This window comes from Calonectris borealis, chromosome 22, assembly GCF_964195595.1.
Source record: "Calonectris borealis chromosome 22, bCalBor7.hap1.2, whole genome shotgun sequence".
In the NCBI taxonomy this organism is placed as follows: Eukaryota; Metazoa; Chordata; class Aves; order Procellariiformes; family Procellariidae; genus Calonectris; species Calonectris borealis.
Window position 1 is genome coordinate 9,750,985 of NC_134333.1, and position 12,248 is coordinate 9,763,232.

The 12,248-nt window shown below is 69.8% G+C and overlaps 1 protein-coding gene across 1 annotated transcript; it reads left to right on the forward strand.

The window, feature by feature from the left end:
- Positions 1-3,666: 3,666 nt before the first annotated feature.
- IGFBP4 (insulin like growth factor binding protein 4) lies at positions 3,667-11,175 on the forward strand. The gene is made up of 4 exons (XM_075171887.1): positions 3,667-4,039; positions 10,112-10,266; positions 10,493-10,627; positions 10,934-11,175. Exons 1-4 carry the CDS (start codon positions 3,667-3,669, stop codon positions 11,060-11,062), a joined length of 792 nt encoding a protein of 263 aa, XP_075027988.1. The 3' UTR covers positions 11,063-11,175.
- The last annotated feature ends 1,073 nt before the right edge of the window (positions 11,176-12,248 follow it).

Below are 12,248 nucleotides of genomic sequence, written 5' to 3' on the forward strand. Positions count from 1 at the left end.
GCCGCCCGACACGCCCCTCGCCCGCCCCGGCACCCGCGTCCCACGGACCACATCTGGCAGGGGCTGAGCACCTGGCACATGGCCAGGTCACCGTCTGTCCCACTGGCCCAGGCGAGGAAGGCAGCCGGGAACCACGGGGAAGGGAGCCAGGGCCAGGAGGAGCTGCTGGAACCGAGGCGAGGGAGGGCGGGGGAGGAGATGCTGCCTGGAGATGGGGAGTAAAACCAGTGAGGAGGAGAGTGGCTGGCTGAGAGCAGGCGGCATCGGCCACGGCGAGAGCAGACGGGTGCTCCGTGGGGTCTGCCCGACCGCTGGTGCCTGGTGCTGAGAGGGGATGGAGACCAGCTCACGGGTCAGCCGGGCTGAGCCCTGGGACGGGGCTGCGAGAGCCTGGGAGGTCGGGGTCCTGCGGTGGGTGTGATACCTGTGCCCTGCGGTGTGTGCAGTCACCGTGTCCCACAGTGGGTGCAAACGGCCCTGCGTCTCACCGGCTCCACCAGGGCCACCCTTGGCTGGGGGTCTCCAGCCCTCTCTGACCCCCAGCCCCCTGTCTGCCCCTGCCCTGCGCTGACCTGCAGTCTCTCCCCAGGGCTGGGGCGGCTCCAGACCCTGCTGGGGCAAGTTGCAGGGAAGTAGCCTGAGCCCCGCACAGCCTCAGGAACCCCAAAGAGCCACCGAGGCTGGGAAAGACTTGCTGGGAGCCCACAGAGCCACAGGGCTGGGAGCCTGGGGCTGCCCGTCACAGGTTGGGGAGCTGGGCTGCACCGAGCACCCTCCTCGGCTGTGGGGCTGTGATCTCAGGGTGGGGGCAGCATGGCTGTGGGGTGCACCAGGCCTGGCCCCCTCTCCATTTCACAGGATGGTGCTGGGATGGGGACCCGAAGGAGCCATGCCTGGCCAGAGGCAGGGACAGCCCTCGGGGCTGTGCAGCGAGCGCGTCCCCGTCCCCCCCGTGCCCCGCCGGCCGCCGGCGCTGCCCCGCTGCCTCTGCCCGCAGACACAACAGTCTCCCCAGCGGGCGCTCAGCGCTGCCAAGGTCTGATAAGGTGCCGTGGCCCGAGTGGGGCTGGGCACCTGTTTGGGTTTGGCCCCGGCTTGGACACTGTGTCAAGGCTGGTGCCTCTGTCCCGAGTCACGGCCACCGTGGCAGTGCCAGGCAGCGCAGGGGCTCCAGGGCAGCGCCGGGTGCCGATGCCCTGCAGGGCCCCTGCACTGGCTGGGAGGGCGTGGGGGACATGGACCCTGCCTGCCTGCCCCAGGTCCTACCTGCCTGCCCGTGTCCTGCCTGCACGCTCAGTGCTGCCCAGCTCACCTGCACAGGAGAGAAGAGATGGTCCTGGGAGCCCCCATGGCCAGTGCCACCAGTGCTGGCACTCAAGCTTCAAAATGCCAGTTTGAGCAGTAGATGTGCTCACCCATGAGATGAGTTTGGGGTTCTCAGCCCGGGCCCTGCGTTACAGGCTGGCTCTGTTCCTCTCAAGGGAGCTGTGATGTGCTGAGCTCTTTCCGTGCATGGCCAGGCTGAGGCACCCTGGGGAGGTGGCTTTTTGTCTACTTGCTGCTCCCCACCTTCCTCCCTCTTGCCTGTTTAATCATGGCAAATGAAACAAGTGACGTCCAGTATCGCACCCGCACAGGGCCCTGCGCCTGCTCCTGTCCCTCTCTGCTGCATTAAATTCCTGGGCACAACCAGAGCTGGGCCCTGGTGTGACTCCGCTCACGCCTCTGTCACGGAGCAGCCTGCCGAGCCCTGCCGCTGGTGCTTGGGGACTGGACTGTGCCACGGCGAGCAGAGCTGGGGCAGGAGCTGCAGGAGCTGCAGGAGCTGCGGGCTGCTGCTGCGCTGGGGCAGGATCCCTCCAGGGCAGCCCAGGTGCATCCCCTTGTACATCACCGCCGGGCAGCCCCACCTCCTGGGGCCCCTTTGAAGCTTTGCCCACCCCCAGGAGGCTGCCCCATGTCCCACCCACTGCACCGAGCCCCACACCAGGGCCCTGCCGCGGGGCCCAGTGTCCGAGTGTTTAATGACTGTTAATTACCTTGAAAGCGGTGCAGAGCGCAGGCACAAACCCCAGTGGCTCCCGCTGCTCAGCCAAGTCCTTGGTGGGGCCAGCACAGACCCTGTGAGATGTGGTTGTTCCCTGCACGTTGTGCTCGCCCCGCAGTGCCGCACTGGGCCGGGCTGGCTCCCCGTGTCCCACAGGGTGAAGGTCACCTTCCTGATGGGCTGCATTGTCTCCCCGTTGGTGCTGGCGGCAGGGGTGGTTGTGGTCATCTCGTCAGTCTTTGTGCAGCACAGGGTGGTGGTTTTGCTAGCGTTGACCAGGGCCAGCGTGCTGACATGGCCAGCACCCAGATGCTACTGTGCCGGTGTGTCCTTGGGCATGAGGGACAAAGCTCCCCGCTCCTCATCCCATGGCATGAGCTCAGCAAGTCTCTGCCTTACACCTGGCCGCAGCACGTCCTGACCCGAGGACCCTGCAGCATCCTGTCCCCAGGACAGGGAGAGCGGCTCTCTGCCCCTTGCCACCCCCCGCAGCGAGCTGGGCGCCTCGGGGACAACCTGCAAGGCCTGCCCAGGCGCCGTGCCATCTCACGCAGGGCAGGGTCAGCGAGGCTGTGCTTGTGCCGGGGCTCACCCCACCCCGGGCTGTGTCCAAGACCCCCCTGCCGCATCCAGGCGGGTCCCCCCGGCTGCCCCGAGCCCGGCGCTGGCTGAGATGCCCCTGGGTGCAGCTCGCGGGTCACCAGGCCCCCGGGTGATGCTCGGGGAGCCGTCCCCCCGGGCACAGGGGCGGGTCCCTGCCATCTCCCGGGCCTTTCTCCTCCCGCGGTGCTGCCCGGCCGCCCCTGCCCGGGTGCTGCGGGGGCTGGCGGGGCCGGAGCCGCGGGGAGTGATGCTCGGGCTCCCCGCCCGCCCGCCTCCCCATTTTCCTAAGTAGCCACTAGGTGCCGGCAGCTTTCAACTTATCACGGGCCTGTGCGGGGCCGGGGGGGCGCGGGGAGGCGGCGGGTGCGGGGCCGAGGGGGTCGCGGGAGCCGGCGGGTGCGGGGCCGGGGGGTCGCGGGGAGCCTGCGATGCCGCCCCGGGGCGTCGCTGCAGACCGGGGCCGAGCTGCCCGTGATGCCGTGTTGCCGGCAGCGCTTTTGCTCCCGCCGGGGACCCCCGCACCCGGGGCCCGGAGGCCAGCCCGGGGTGCCCCACGCTGGGGGTCTTGGCCACAGCCCCCGCGATGCAGCCCCGTATGCTTCCCACCCTTCCCAGTTCATCCCAGTTGCTCTCAGGACCGGGCAGGCGGCGGCGGGCAGGGTGTCGGGGCGGCTGACGGGCGCAGCGGGGGTGGCGTGGCGGGGTGGTCTCCGGCGGGGCTCGGGGCGTACAGGGCCGGGGGTCTCCGCGCTGTCCGGCGCCGGAGCGGCTCCGCCGGTGGCCCCGGTGCTGAAGCCGCCGCCGCCGCCGTTGCCACCGCCGCCCCCGTCGGCGGGGAGCCGCTCTCCCCGGTGGCTTCCCGGTGGCGGCGGGGGCGGCCCCGCCGGTGGCCCCGGTGCCGGCGGCGGGAGGTGTGGCCAGGGGCCGCATAAAGCCGCCGCCGCCCCGCGCCCGCCGCCAGCCCAGCGCCGCCAGCAGCGGGCCGGAGCGCGGGCGCGGAGCGGCGCGGGGCCGCCATGCGCGGGGCCGCCGGGCGCGCTCTGCCGCCGCCGCTGCTGCCGCTGCTGCTGCTGCTGCTGGCGGCGGCGGGGCCGGGCGGCGGCGAGGAGGCGATCCAGTGCCCGCCGTGCTCGGAGGAGCGGCTGGCGCGCTGCAAGGCACCGCAGGGCTGCGCGGAGCTGGTGCGGGAGCCGGGCTGCGGCTGCTGCGCGACCTGCGCCCTCGGCCGCGGCACCGCCTGCGGCGTCTACACCGCCCGCTGCGGCGCCGGGCTGCGCTGCTACCCGCCCCGCGGCGTGCCGCGGCCCCTGCACACCCTCATGCACGGCCAGGGCGTCTGCACAGACCTGGCCGACGTCGAGGCCATCCAGGAGAGCCTCCAGCCACCAGGTAAGGCCGGCCCCGGGCGGCCGAGGGGCGAAGGGTAGGTGCCGGCTTGCCAGCGGTGCCCCCGAGCAGCCCCCGTTTGCGCCAACCAGCTCTCTGCTCGCTTGGCAAGAGTTGGGGCCGCAGGGCTGGGAGCGGGGTGGGGTACCCTGCGGCAGGACGGGATGGGGCAGCCCGGGGATGGGCATGCAGGGAGCGTGTCCCAGGGAGGGAGCAGCGCTGAGCTGCATGAGCTCCCACAGCCGGGTACCAGCGGGTCACGTATGTGCCATCCTTATCCACCACTGGCACAGCAGTGCCGCTGGATGGGGTGCTTCGCAGGGACTCATCACCTCTGCTGCAGAGTGCCCCTGGACGGCAGGGCAGCCCGGGGTCCCGCAGGCACCCGTGGCCTCTGGGGACAGGTCCCAGCTGCCGGGGAAGCTCCCGTTGCATGGTGACCCCTGGGCTGCCACTTCCCCGGGATGCTGCCGGCAGCTCTGCCTGCAGTGCCAGGAGGAAACAGGAAAGAGGCCTCGGGGCACCTGCTTCCCTCGCAGGCAGGCCAGGCTGGGCTCTGTGCCGGGGCCCTGCCAAGAGCTGTGTCCTTCCCGCGGCCGGGCAGGGTAGGGGGGTGTGGGCAGCAGGCAGGGCCAGGCTGGAGAAACCCTCTGCCTGCGGGCTCTGCCCACGCCTGTCTGCCCCAGGACCCTCTCGCAGGTGTTGATCATGGCCCCCTGCCACCCCTGTGGTGCTCGGGCAGGGTCTGGGGGCCAGGAGTGGAGCTGGAGGTGGGAGCCCGGCCCCAGAGCTGCACAGGTTGCGCTGTGGCTTTGACAGTGGGAATGGAGCCGCTCCCGGGGGCCGAGTGTGGAGACCTGGCCTGTGGGGCTGGCCTGTCGGTGGGTCTGGATGCCATGTTCCCTCCTTCCCCATCCCGCGGGCTGAGATGTCCCCTGGAGCTGGGGAGCAGCATCCCGCCACAGGATGGTCCATGAGCTGGCCTGGCCCTGTGTCCCCACGCGGGGTCACCCGGAGCTCCCTGAGGGGCAGAAGGGGCTGGAGCAGTGTCCGTCCCTGTCTGCCCCAAGGGCTGGATCCCAGCTCCATTCCCTCCTCACATGGCTGGTCCATGGCAGCTCCGCCAGTATCCCCGTGGTGAGGACGGCCCTTCGTGGATGGGCCCCTCCGGCCGCCCCTCTCCAAGGACAGGAGTTGGCCGCGAGTGCTCAACATGGGGTCTGCTGTGGAGACCCCCTGCCCTGCCTGTCTGTCCTCATCCCACATCCTGCAGGAGCTGTCTGGGCTCCCTGGCCTGGGGCTGCGTCGGGCTGCCAAGGCCTGTTGGTTTTGGCCGTGCCCCGTGTAACGCAGCATTTTTTCCCAGAGCCTTTAGGAAACAGACTTGCAGTTTTTTCCCTTCCTCCCCGCGGTGTTTTGGCCCTGCTGGGGATGGGTGGGTGGCCATGGGAGCTGGGCTCGCCTGCCGGCCACGCGCCTGCCTGCAGCGTTGCAGGTGGCAGGACGGGGGAGTGGGCAGCAGCGAGCCCCTTTGCCTGGGACAGCCCGGCAGGACGCGGGCAGGACCCCCTGCAGCACATTGCTTGGTGTGACCCCGGTGTGAAGGTCCCAGTGGGACGTCCGAGGCGCGGGTCCCTGTCCTGCTCCAGCAGCCCAGAGCCAGTGGGAGTGTGGGGCTGGGGGCTGCAGGCTCCATCGCTCCCACCACAGCCCTGCCTGGCACAGCGAGGGCACCCCGGCACGGCCGGTGCATCCGATGAGTCCCCTTCGGGTAAGCCGAAGGGAATTAAATGCCGATTTAGGGGCAGGGGCGCATGGAGCAGGTGCCCCTCGGCTGCACCCGCGCCCCCCGGGGCTGAGTGGGTGCCGGGCAAGCGGAGGCTGCAGCGGGCGGGCGGCTGGGAAGCGGTTAACGTGCAGCTCGTACAGCAAACGCTTTGTCTGGGGGCTCGGCCTGGGGGGCTCCGCATTCCAGGGAAGAGGCTGGGATCGACGGGGGGGCTGGGCTGAGGCTGGGCTTTCCGAGGGGTTGGACGATGGCTCCCTCTCCATCACCAGGAAAGAGCCTCTCTGCTCTCCCGGGACCCACGGCACCCGCGGGATGGGACTTTCTAGGAAGCGAGGGAGCGGGTGGCCCCTCTCCTGACCCAAGACCCTCTCCCATGGCTGCGGGTCTGGGCACCTTGTGCAGGACCCTGCTCCCTGCCTCCCGCTCCCAGCCCTGCCCGCTCCGAGCTGGCTCCCAAGGCATCCCGCTGCTCGGCCAGGGCCCCACGACAGGGCCGGCCCCGGGAGGTTCCAGCCGCGGCTTTTTGGCACAGCCTGCGGGTGCCTGGGGGAGGTGATGGCTGAACCCGCGTGTGGCAGCCGGGAAGAGGTGAGGACGTTTTCCCCAGCACACATGACGAGTGATTTAATGCTGGGTAAATAATTATGTCTGGGAAAAAATGACCCCATGGGAGTTGTGTTCATCCTGCGTGGTTGCTGTAAGCAGTGGCTGGGATGGATCCTGTTCCCTTCCCGTGTGCAGTGACCGGGAGGTGCAGCGGTGGCCGAGCCCCGGCTGGACGGCGCACGGGCAGTGTCGACAGGCTGGCTTCAGCCCCCGGTGGCGTCCACCCCGCATGCATCCCCCCCCCCCGTTGGGGGGCCAGGCAACCCCAGGCGAGGCTGTTGCCCTGTCCCAGCTGTCCCCCGGGATGGGGTCTGGCCTTTGCTCAAGCTGGGGTTTCTCCGGGCCGGGCGCTGCTCCCGGTGAGGCTCTGGTCCCTACGGGGAATCATCTGCATCTGCATCCCGACCTCTCTTCCATCGGGCTCGGGTCGGGCGCCGAGCCGGGAGGCGCAGATGAGCTCGGCCGTGTTTGAGCGCGGCAGGGCTCAGCAGCGTGTCCCTGCGGGATGGGGACGGGTCAAGCTTCCCAGCCGGTGTCCCTGGCCAAGGGACCTGCGCCCCAGCCACCCCCGTGCCCCGGCTCCCCGCACTCCGCTGGGGCCAGCGCTCGGCAGGACGAGCACAGACTTCCCCGCGCCGGCGCCTGCCAAGTCGAGAGCCCCGGCAGCCAAGAGAGCCGGGGCTGCGCCGCGGCCCTGCCAGGACCAACCGCAGGTGACACCAGGGGTGCCGGACGGGGAAGCGGAGGGTGCTGCGACTCACCCCGGCTCATGTGCCGTGTCGGCCACAGACACGTGGACGCGTCCCCTCCGGCCCATGGGGCACGTGGGCCCTTTGCGCCTGGGCTGGCAGGGTGGGGAGCGTGGGGGAGCTGCGGGGACCCCTGACAGTTGTCCCTCTCCCACGGACACACGCACACTTCCGAGGCTTCGCTCGCTGCCCCGGGCTTTCCTCCCACGGGAGCCGCGTGGTGGAGCCCGGAGCCCTTCGCTGCTCCCTCGGGCTCAGTGCGGTGAATCACAAGTTTGGCACGTGACCAGCCTCATTTGCAGCTCCCGTTAATTGAAGGCGATGCTGAATGACTCGTTTGTGTCTCCTGTCCGTGGGCCGAGCAGAAAGCCGGGCAGAAACCCTCCTCCTGCTGGGACGGGGCCGCTGGTCTGCGCGGCTGGCGAGGGCAGCACCCATTCCCATCCCCTTGGCACCCGCTTCCATCCCAAACGAGCAGAGGGGCTTCCCCCAGCCCTCGGCCAAGCAGGCACCCCCGCTCCGCCCTGCCTGTCCTCCCCTGCCGCTCAGAGCCCCCCCTCTGCCGGCACAGCCCCAACCGCGACCGGCAGCACCGGGGTGCTGGTGGCCGGTGCATGGGCTGCCCTGCGCGGCCCAGGCTGCCGGGGGAGCGGGACTGGGGGCAGAGGTGTGAGGAGGCTCGGGGCACCCTGCAGGCACCGGTGCTGCCGGGGCCGGCATCCAGATGGTGCTGCCCAAGGGGTCGGGGCAGAGCGGGCTGCACCGGGAGCGGTGCGGGGGGCTGGCGGGTCGGGGGCCTCCGGGCTCCACAGAAGTTGCTTTTTCCATGCCTTTGTGGGGGAGTGTGAGGAGTTTCCTCGTCCAGCTGGTGCGGGAGGATTGCCAAGGGAGGCGGGAGGCTCCTCGAGCTGCCGCACGTCGCTTAGCGGGTGGGAAAGTCACCCCAAGGACTGCAGCGATCCCCGCCGCGGGGAGGGATCCTGGAGCTGGGGCGCGAGTTGGGGGACCGCGGGTCCCGGAGCTCTGTCTGCAGAGCCGGTGCCGGGCGAGAGCCGCCTCGCTGCCCGGAGGCACCGACGTTTCATGTGACCTTATGAAAATGTTATTGGCATCTGGTTTTATTTAAGCTGAGAGATTTGACGCTCTGAAGGCGGCTGGCGGGGGGAGGAGGGGTGTTTGTCCGTGCCGGGGCTGGGTGAGGGCTTCCCTCGGGCAGAGGCCGGTGCTTCCCGGTCCTGCCTTTCCATGGCGCGGGAGCAGCGCATGGAGGAGCCGGGACTTTGGCATGGTGGTCCCCGCTGGTGCCAGATCTTCCTTGCATGTCTCCCAGAGGAGCTGCAGGGGGGAGGTAGGGGAGGGAAGGAGCATTCCTGCCCGAGCCCCCCCGGCCCCCGGCTGGGCTCTGCCGCCAGTGCCCGCGTTGCGCCACGGCCCCGTGGTTGGTGCCGCTGGGGCTGGTGCGCGCCAGGGCTGGCATCGCTCTGCGCGGGGTCCTGGAGACTTTGGATCTGTGTTTCAAATTTCAAGGGCATGAGCCATTTCCTGGAAAAAATTGACAGATTAAACTAAAAGCAAATAACATGAATGAAGGAGAAGGATTTGATCGGAGCTTTGCTGTGAACTTTAACCGGGCCGCTGGGAGCCGGTCCAGGAACCCTTCGCTGCAGGGGAGCCTCCGCGTGAGGTGCCGATGGGAGACGGGGGCCGGGATCCCGCAGGGACGTGGCGGGCAGGAGGCTGCGGCTCCGACCCCGCTGCCTGCCTGCTGCCTGCCTGCTGCCTGCCCGTGGGAAGGGCCGGTGCCGGGCATAACCGCGGCAGCTTCTGTCCCCGATGCTGTGAGCCCCTGGGTGCTTCCACCCATCTGCCCCCCCGCTGGGTTTGGGAAGGTTTTTCCCGTTGCCGGCTGCAATATTGATTCGTATAAGCCCAACCCCGGGATAAACTCGGGCAGGGAGCCCTGGCCGCTTCCCTCTTACAGCCCAGGCGGGGTGGGAGTCGAAACGCTGCTCGGGCTGTGGCTCCGAGCGCAGGTGGGACCCTGGCTCCCCGGGGCGTCCCCCCTCCGCAGAGCATTAACGGGCCCCAAACCAGAGGAACCGGCAGCTTTTTAAAAATAAAGTCGCGCCGAGAGCTCGGTCTCATGACGCTCCCTCCAGCTGCCAACATCTGGGATCGCAGTTTGGCTGCGCTCCTGGCGCAGGCGCGGATGCCAAGCGCCGCCTTTTGGGATTGGCCCCGCAGGAGATTAACTTTCTTATTCCAGGAATTTCTTCTTTCATGTCTTTGCGGGGGCTGTGCCCCGTGGCCGATTGCGGCTCCGCTCCTGGCCGCGGTGCCCGGTGCTGCCCTGGGCCTGGTGGGTGCTCAGCACCGCCTCGGTGCAGCCCCGGTGCCTGCGTTCCCGCTGCAGCTCCTCAGAGGCAGCTTTTTGGGGGCACGGGGGTCTTCCTGGGGCTCCCTGGCTGTGCGTCGTGGGGTCACCTTCCAGCCCTGTGGGTCTGGTGCCGTGGGCGAGCAGCCGGTGCCTGGTGGCACCTGGCTGGCCGGGGCACAGCCAGACCCTCGTGCCGCGCAGCACACTGGAGCAGCTTCCCGGCACTCTCGCAGCGTGCATTTGCAACCCTACAATAACAGACATGTGGCAACAAGCCCGTGAATCGTGGCTAATGAGTTGTAAAAACTCCCAGGAGCCTTTCCCAGTGCTGCAGGGAGAGCTCAGGCCAGCACGGTGGCAGGGGCAGGAGGGGACCCAGGGCTGGGGGTGACGCCTGTGGGGACCACGGAGGGTGATGTGGGGTCCGGCAGCATCGGCTGCGCGTTGTTCCTGGGGGTGCAAGTTGCTCCGCGGGGGCCGGGGCACCACGGGGGCACCGCCATCCCCAGGGCTGCCCCGCGGCGCTGAGCCCCCGCCGGTCTGTGTCCTTGCAGAGAAGGAGGAGATCGACCACCCCAACAACAGCTTCAGCCCCTGCAGCATCCACGACCGCAAGTGCCTGCAGAAGCAGCAGGCGAAGCGGGTCAACAACGGCAACAAGATGCGCAACAGCGGGAGCCCCTACCACCGCGAGGAGACGCGGCCCATAGTGAGCACCGCGTGGCACCGCGGCGGGTGGCTGGGACCGGGTGCTGGGGCGGCGCTGGGCTGGGGAGGGCAGGATGGGTGCTGAGCACCCCTGGGCTCTGCTCCAGCGCCGGTGGAGCCCGGGGCGGGAGGGGGGGTTTGAAGCTGACGCAAGGGTCGGGGTCCCGGGGTGCTGGGGCGGGGGCACGTGCCAGCCCCGCTGCCGGCTCAGCCCCCCCTTCCCGCAGGCGCAGGGCTCGTGCCAGAGCGAGCTGCACCGGGCGCTGGAGAGGCTGGCCGCCTCGCAGACCCGCACGCACGAAGACCTGTACGTCATCCCCATCCCCAACTGCGACCGCAACGGCAACTTCCACCCCAAGCAGGTAGGACGGGCTGTCGCCCATCACGGGGGGCTGGGGGGGCCACTCGTGTGGGGACATTTTGCAGAGCCGGGAGGGGGGACGGACAGACAGATTGACGGGCCGGTGCCGGGGCACGGCAGGGCACCCGCAGCTCCTGGCTTTGGTGGGCATCACTCTTCGGGTGTTGTGGGGCCCTTTGCAAGAGTCCCAGGGTGGGACGGGGGCGGCAAACCCCCGCAAGAGCTCCCGGTCGCCCCAGCCAGGCACCCGCGGGGATGGGGCTGTGGGGGCCAGGCTGGGCGCCCCTCACCGAACCCGTCCCCTCAGTGTCACCCGGCGCTGGACGGGCAGCGGGGCAAGTGCTGGTGCGTGGACCGCAAGACGGGGGTGAAGCTGCCGGGCTTCCTGGAGCTGAAGGGGGACTTGGACTGTCACCAGCTGGCGGACAGCATGTGAGCGCGACCGCGGCGGCCGCGCCGTGCCACGGCCAGGACACCCACCGGGGCTGCGTAGGAGAGGAAGAGAGGGGACGTGACTGCCGAGCAGCTCCCCACCCCGGCATGCGCCCCGGATCGCCGCTGTGCTCCACGCCACGGCTGCCCTCGGCATGGAGCACGGCACCACGACCTGCGCCATGACCACTAGCCGCCACTGCCAAGGGGTCCCCGGCGTGCGCCAGCGGCACCTCCATCCCGCACGGACACTTGCTTGGACAGATCCACCCTGGGGCTGGTGTCAGGCTGCCCGGGTGGAGCGGGTGGAGAGCACCCACGACGCTGCCGCCCCTCGGTGCTGCTCCCGCAGCCACCGCTGCCCGCCCGCCCCGTGGTGCCCCCCCGGCTTTCGCCCTGGACCCTCCGTGCTGCGGTGTGGCCAGGGGACCCGGAGCCCGGTGGCTGCGGCAGGGGCTCGGCTGCTGCCCTGGCCCAGCCTGGCCCCGCAGGCAGCCTCGGACACGCCGGCGCCTCGTGGGGTGCCGCGGTGGCACCCCCACCCGCAGTGCCTCGCCGCCCACGCCAGACCTCTGCGTGCGGCAGCAGAAGTGCCTCACCCTGCCCTCCCCGGCGGCGGGAGGCTGCCCAGGCCAGGACGGGGGGGCCCAGAGAGACCCCCCCGCCACCGCCTGCCCGGGGCCCTCCCTGCCCCCATCTCACCCAAGGCGTGTGCGTGCCATGGGCATCGCAGCCGCCCAGAGCTATAAGAGACCTTCCCCTGCCCCGCCGCAGCCCCCCAGCCCGGGAACCGCCTGCCCCACGGCCCAGCCCCGGCCCTGTGCAGGGACAAAGCCGGCGGCCGCAGCGTTTTCCTCCCGTCCGTCCTGTCTCCCCCTGCCCCGTCCCCAGCCCCCGTCCCCGGGGCTGTGCAGGGGTGCAGGGGCGCATCCCCGCGGGCGCTGGGTCCAAGGGGAGGGTCGGGGGACGAGGGACGCCCCGGAAACACCCCCCAGCAGGAAGGGCTTCTTTTGGGTTTTTTTTTCTTCCCCAAAGATTTTTAATATTTAAAAAATGCTGTTGGTGGGACCTTAAAAGCGACCGGTGGCCCCTGAGGCTGAAATCCTCCATCTCCGCGGAATGGGGCACGGCCGGCGATGGTTTCTGTCTTCTCTTCTTCCAACTTGGCCAACGTGACAAAACCGGGATGA

Excerpts from the sequence above, each read along its gene's own strand:
- IGFBP4 (XM_075171887.1), top strand. The coding sequence starts at position 3,667 with ATGCGCGGGGCCGCCGGGCGCGCTCTGCCGCCGCCGCTGCTGCCGCTG. Across the intron at positions 10,267-10,492 it reads GCGAGGAGACGCGGCCCATA|GCGCAGGGCTCGTGCCAGAG; the intron begins GTGAGCACCGCG and ends CCCTTCCCGCAG. Across the intron at positions 10,628-10,933 it reads GCAACTTCCACCCCAAGCAG|TGTCACCCGGCGCTGGACGG; the intron begins GTAGGACGGGCT and ends CCGTCCCCTCAG.